This window comes from Sinocyclocheilus grahami, unplaced genomic scaffold (assembly GCF_001515645.1).
Source record: "Sinocyclocheilus grahami isolate Dianchi unplaced genomic scaffold, SAMN03320097.WGS_v1.1 scaffold9.1, whole genome shotgun sequence".
NCBI classification, from domain to species: Eukaryota; Metazoa; Chordata; class Actinopteri; order Cypriniformes; family Cyprinidae; genus Sinocyclocheilus; species Sinocyclocheilus grahami.
In genome coordinates, this window is record NW_015505188.1 from 3,518,015 (window position 1) to 3,524,770 (window position 6,756).

At 34.3% G+C, this 6,756-nt stretch overlaps 1 protein-coding gene across 1 annotated transcript in view; it reads left to right on the forward strand.

Moving 5' to 3' along the window:
* The window catches only part of LOC107592653 (cell wall protein TIR4), a 6,075-nt gene extending 5,583 nt beyond the window's left edge, over positions 1–492 (forward strand). The window contains exon 7 of the mRNA XM_016282193.1: positions 436–492. Coding sequence (XP_016137679.1) covers positions 436–492 — 57 coding nt within the window. The remainder of the gene's footprint in view (positions 1–435) is intronic.
* The last annotated feature ends 6,264 nt before the right edge of the window (positions 493–6,756 follow it).

The window sequence follows — 6,756 nt, forward strand, 5'->3', positions numbered from 1 at the left end:
TATATATATATATATATATATATATATAAACTAAAATTTAAATAAAATAAAACTGAAATAATAAAAACACCATTTTACAGTAAGAAAATAAAATTACAAAAAATATTATAATAATGAAAAAAGTAAATAAAAAGAAAACGAAAAATATACAAAAATATAAAGTAAATACAAAAATGGAATATAAAATATATATAACATCTAAATAGAAATACAATTATCAAAATAAACAAGATCAAATAAACAAAACCAATAATATAAATAAGTAATAATAAATAATAGTAATAATTATATATATATATATTAATATAAGGAGAAAAAAAGAGTACTTAACATAATTACTTTTGACATAAAAAGTTGTTTCTAATGCTGATAGACATTATAGACTATACAAGCCCTTCATTGTCATCTAATGTTAACTGACTCTTGTTTTAACAGGATGTCAGAGAAAAACCTCCGAAAAACCGGACAGGAATGTACGTGGTGAACAAATGAAGGATACAGGTATAGTAAAACACACATATGCAGTAGTGAGCATGACACACTTCTGTAAAAAAAAAAAACAGCAGAGCTCAAACTCACTTTAACTCCATCATTCAGGTTTTCTGACCCCCAACATTGTCCTTTCCTCTGCTTAAGAAGAACGAGGCCTGCAGAAACCCTTATGTTGGATGAATAACTGTCATACATCCGGCACTGCACAGCAGGATGCTAAACGGACAGGGAAATGATTTTACATGCCATTACGATCGATTTAGAATTTATTTTCCTACTATATACCTTTGCACAAAGTAATTTGTAACTTGTAAAAATGGATTGAATGATGACAGTCATGTGCTGTATTAACAGTGATTTAGTGAAATTAAAAAGAGCTTCTCAAAACGGCAGTGGGGTGACTAATTTTTATTTTATTTATTATTATTTTAATTTTAATGGAAAATACTGTTTCATTGGGAAAAGATCCTAAAATGTTTGGTGACACAGCCTGGTTGTACCACAGATCAAAAGCAGGAGTTTTAGCTAGTTTGTGAAAATATAACAGAACTAGACGGCTCTGTGTCATTTTAGGTCAAATTCTTTTAAAAAGCAAAGCGGTTAAAAATGTGCCAGGCATTAACTTGATTGAGAAATCAAGATACTGAGTATTTGAACAACAAGAACATAAACGTGTCAGAGGAAAGGTGAGGCAAGTGAAATTCTGCAGATTATCTCAGCGGTCAAATGTAATCTGTGATGAAATGTCATTTTCCCCATATTTTTGTCTCTGCTGTTTAAACTGACCCTGATTCACACACACAAGCTGTTCAAGAAATATCCAATTAATAGGTATATTTGACATGATCAATTTATTCTGCATATGGAAGTGTCTGATCACTGGGTGGTTACTGAAACAGTGAATGTTCTGCTGGTCATGTGAACAAAAAAAAAATTGGTTTACCTTTAAAACAAAGCATTTGTAGTTGTGTGTGGAACAAAAAGGTAAAATTATAAAAGGATAATCACCAGCTTTACCAGAAGAAAGTTTTTACCACCCAATTATAGTGGGCCGAGATGTTGTTTCGGTTGTAATTAATAATAATGTTTAAAATGTTGAACATTGGCAAGGGTTAAATAAACATTCTGATAATAATAAAACCCTATTCTGATCCAAACTCTTATTCTAAGGCTGTTTTGACAACATTTTGATTTGAATGTTGTGCCCGAGTAAAATGCTGGGCTGAAATAGCTCCAGTCCAGCAGGTTGTGCTGTCTTCCTCAAGGCACTGGTTAAACGGTAACGTACATAAACAGAAGCAGGCAGAGAGGAGTCGTCAGCCCATCTCAGCATGAGGCTCCAGTGTTTTCAACCACAGTTCTAAGGCAAATTCGGTTCCAGTGCTGATTTGTTCAATGTCCTCGCCGTGATCTGGGGCCCAGTTACAGAACACAGAAACAGGCAGCAAAGTTGTGTGGAGACACTTCACACTGACAACATACAGAAAACAGGCACTCAAAACAATAGATTTAATACGTAAAGGAATAATTCACCCAAAAATGAAAATTTACTTACCCTCAGGCCATCCACGATGTAGATGAGTTTGTTTCTTCATCAGAACAGATTTGGAGAAATTTACCATTACATCACTTGCTCACCAGTGGATCCTCTGTAGTGAATGGGTGCCGTCAGAATGAGAATCCAAACAGCTGATAAAAACATCACAGTAATCCTCATGACTCCAATAATTTAGACATTTTTAACTTCAAACCGTTGCTTCCAGCTAAAACTAACTAACTAACTAAAGCTAACTGTAGTATATATCAGTGATATTGCTTTCTCCAGTGAAAAAGTTGTCTTGTCAGAATCAGGAGAGAAATATGCACGGATCAAGCACTGTTTACAAGTGAAAACGGTCCACAGTTGTGCAGAAACAAATATGTTGATGGGTTTTGATGTGAGAGGACAACAGAGGATGGACTTTTTCACTGGAGGAAGCGTTATTTTGGATTATGGACTTTTGTCCAGAATTGAAGGTTTGAAGTTAAAATGTCTTAATGATTGATTTGTTTCTCACAAACACACAGTGTTTCGCTTCACAAGACGTTAATTGATGGACTGGAGTCATGAGGATTACTGTGATGTTTTTATCAGCTGTTTGGACTCTCATTCTGACGGCACCCATTCACTGCAGAGGATCCATTGGTGAGCAAGTGATGTGATGCTACATTTCTCCAAATCTGTTCTGATGAAGAAACAAAATCATCTATATCTTGGATGTCCTGAGAGTGAGTCAATTTTCATAAAATTTAAATTTGTGGGTGAACTATTCCTTTAATAGAGATTAATGATGTTTTCCATACCTGATTGTCTGTGGCAGGTCAGCTGGTATTTGAACAGAATTCTTCTCACCGTCTACAGCAGATACTACAACTTTCACCAGGCATCGACCCACACACACGCACTGTCTTAAGCAGGATCAGGATGCAAACAAGTCTGAGAAAAGAAGACAGAGATCTTATGAAGCACGTGGACTTAAAATCAGCAAAAAAAAAAATTGTAGTTTTTACAGTAGGTGTGGATGACCTAAAGTTGTACTTGAAGCTGCAGGTGTGATTGAGAGCTCTTCAGTAGTATGTAAGTCACGATGTGATGTCTCTTAGGCAGTCCTCTGGACAACATACATAAAATGAAATGCACTACCGTTCAAAAAGTTCAAACATTTTTCTTTTCTTTATTTTTTTAATTAATATACTTTTATTCAGCAAGGATACATTAAATTGATCGAAAGTGAGAGTAAAGACATTTATAATGTTACAAAAGAAATATAATGTTGCAAAACATGTATGAGTTTCCACAAACATATTAAGCAACACAACTGTTTTCAACACTGATAATAATAAGAAATGTTTCTTGAGTGGCAAATTGCTGAAAATTCAGCTTGCCGTCACAGGAATAAATTACATTAAAAAAAGATACTACAATAGAAAACAGTTATTTTAAATCATAACTGTTTTTACTGTATTTATGATCAAATAAATGCAGCCTTGTTGAGCACTTTTTCTCTTTTTCTTCTTGGTGAGCAAGTGATGTGATGCTACATTTCTCCTAATCTGTTCTGATGAAGAAACAAAATCATCTATATCTTGGATGTCCTGAGAGTGAGTCAATTTTCATAAAATTTAAATTTGTGGGTGAACTATTCCTTTAATAGAGATTAATGATGTTTTCCATACCTGATTGTCTGTGGCAGGTCAGCTGATATTTGAACAGAATTCTTCTCACCGTCTACAGCAGATACTACAACTTTCACCAGGCATCGACCCACACACACGCACTGTCTTAAGCAGGATCAGGATGCAAACAAGTCTGAGAAAAGAAGACAGAGATCTTATGAAGCACATGGACTTAAAATCAGCAAAAAAAAAAGTAAATAGTTTTTACAGTAGGTGTGGATGACCTAAAGTTGTACTTAAAGCTGCAGGTGTGATTGAGAGCTCTTCAGTAGTATGTAAGTCACGATGTGATGTCTCTTAGGCAGTCCTCTGGACAACATACATAAAATGAAATGCACTACCGTTCAAAAAGTTCAAACATTTTTCTTTTCTTTATTTTTTTAATTAATATACTTTTATTCAGCAAGGATACATTAAATTGATCGAAAGTGAGAGTAAAGACATTTATAATGTTACAAAAGATATATAATGTTGCAAAACATGTATGAGTTTCCACAAACATATTAAGCACCACAACTGTTTTCAACACTGATAATAATAAGAAATGTTTCTTGAGTGGCAAATTGCTGAAAATTCAGCTTGCCGTCACAGGAATAAATTACATTAAAAAAAGATACTACAATAGAAAACAGTTATTTTAAATCATAACTGTTTTTACTGTATTTATGATCAAATAAATGCAGCCTTGTTGAGCACTTTTTCTCTTTTTCTTCTTTTTTTTTTACTTTTTCTCTAAAACATTGAAAAAAATCTTACTGACCCCAAACTTTATCTTTTATCCTCAAGTCACAGCATTCCAACTTTCTATTATTGTCTTTATTCCATAAAACATGAGATGTTAGGAAAAATGTCCAAACTGCTCTTTTCAATACAATGAAAGTGAATGGTCATTTTTACTGCCAAAAAGTTTGATTATATGCAATCGCAACTGATGACATTTGAGAGTTATGGCAGAGATGAAGATTATTAGTAAACCAGCATGTTTAATGATTCAGTCTGCTCCTCACCTTCATTTAGTGTGTGTTTTCAAAAGACTTGTACTTGACTTGTTATGTCATGGACCCAAACCTCAATCTGTCAAATTCAGCGTGCAGTGGCCCCCTGGACTTTGGCTGCAGGTCTTACGAAAACACTGTGCTATAAACACACACCTCCCACAGGCTGAGAAGCTGAGAGGAGATCTCATCAGGGCTCAGTTTCAGACCGGTCTCTTCCTTTAGCTCCCTGAGTCCTGCATCCAACAGCTAGTTTTAGACACACACAGAAATCAATGAGCCATGGTACCATTCATTCATTCAGAATATATATATATATATATATATACAGTATATATATAAAATGTTACTGGGGTCAGTAAGATTTTTTTTTTTTTGAAGGAAATTAATACTTTTATTAAGCAAGGATCCATTAAACTGAGCAAAAGTGAGAGTAAAGACATTTAGAATGTTACAAAAAAAACTGTATTTCAAATAAATGCTGTTGAGAGGAGATCTCATCAGGGCTCAGTTTCAGACCGGTCTCTTCCTTTAGCTCCCTGAGTCCTGCATCCAACAGCTAGTTTTAGACACACACAGAAATCAATGAGCCATGGTACCATTCATTCATTCAGAATATATATATATATATATATATACAGTATATATATAAAATGTTACTGGGGTCAGTAAGATTTTTTTTTTTTTGAAGGAAATTAATACTTTTATTAAGCAAGGATCCATTAAACTGAGCAAAAGTGAGAGTAAAGACATTTAGAATGTTACAAAAAAAACTGTATTTCAAATAAATGCTGTTCTTTTGAAATTTCTATTTATCAAAGAATCCTGAACATTGTATCAGTTTTCACAAAAATATGTGAAGGTTTACGGGAGGTTTAAAAGCGCTTCATGAGAGACTTTGCGCATTGCATTCATATTCTGCTGTTCTGTGGCCACGGATTTGTGGGTCTTGTCTTTTTCTCCTACAGATGACTTGCAGGACCCAGTATGTTATAGTAGGCTACTAAATTAGTTTTAATCATTTAACCACCACAGCGTCTTCTCTCCATTGGCAACATGCTCGATTCGTGTGGATTGCAAGTAGCTAAAAGTGCAAGCGACTTAGTGATTTAGTTTCTTTTTTCTTGTCTTCACCACCTGGCTACTTGTGTCAAATGTTTAGAGATTCAATTTAAAAAAATATTAATCAATTAAATAAAATAAAAAAAAGACTGAAAAAAAGTGATGTCAATTGCGGAAGAGTCAAAGTGTCAATTGAGTGTCAAAAGAGTCAATTGATGTCAAAGTGTCTGAGAGTGCAAGTCTGAGAGTGCAAGTCTGAAAATGCAAGTGCATGTCTGCAGCCAGACCCTATTGAAGATCCGGAGGCTGGAGGCGCACACGTTAGCAACAGTCTCTGATTGGCTGACTGCAGCAGAACAGCCACGCCCACGTCTACCCCACGGTTGAGGGTATCAGGGGGCTGGGAGTCTGCCTCCAAGTGAGACAGGTATTTGATGGGGAAAAACGGCGTCCTCTAGGGTTAGACAATGAGTTTGATTCACAACAATAATAAAACTCCTGGATTAAAGGGATTTAATTAACAAAACTCAAATGACCGTAAAATAACCTTCAGAGGAACTCCTCCATCACACAGCCGGTTATTCTCCAAAGAACAGCTCACTGTTGCCTGATCCTCAACACTCCCGACAAAGTGTCCAGTTATGCTCTAGAAAAAATTACAAATATATGTCAGTTTACCCATAAATGAGCACATACTATAGACTCCTATTGCTTTGATATTGGTCTAATTATAATACAGCGTGATTGTATTTCACACCAAAATATTACAGTAAAAAAAAAAAATGTAATTAAGAAAAAAACCCACAAAAATAAAACATTGTAAATCCATTGTAAAGCCAAGTAAACCCACACAATGGTACCTTTCTAATTAATATATATATATATATATATATATATATATATATATATATATATATATATATACACAGTATATATATAAAATGTTACTGGGGACAGAAAGATTTTTTTTTTTTTGAAGGAAAATTATTTT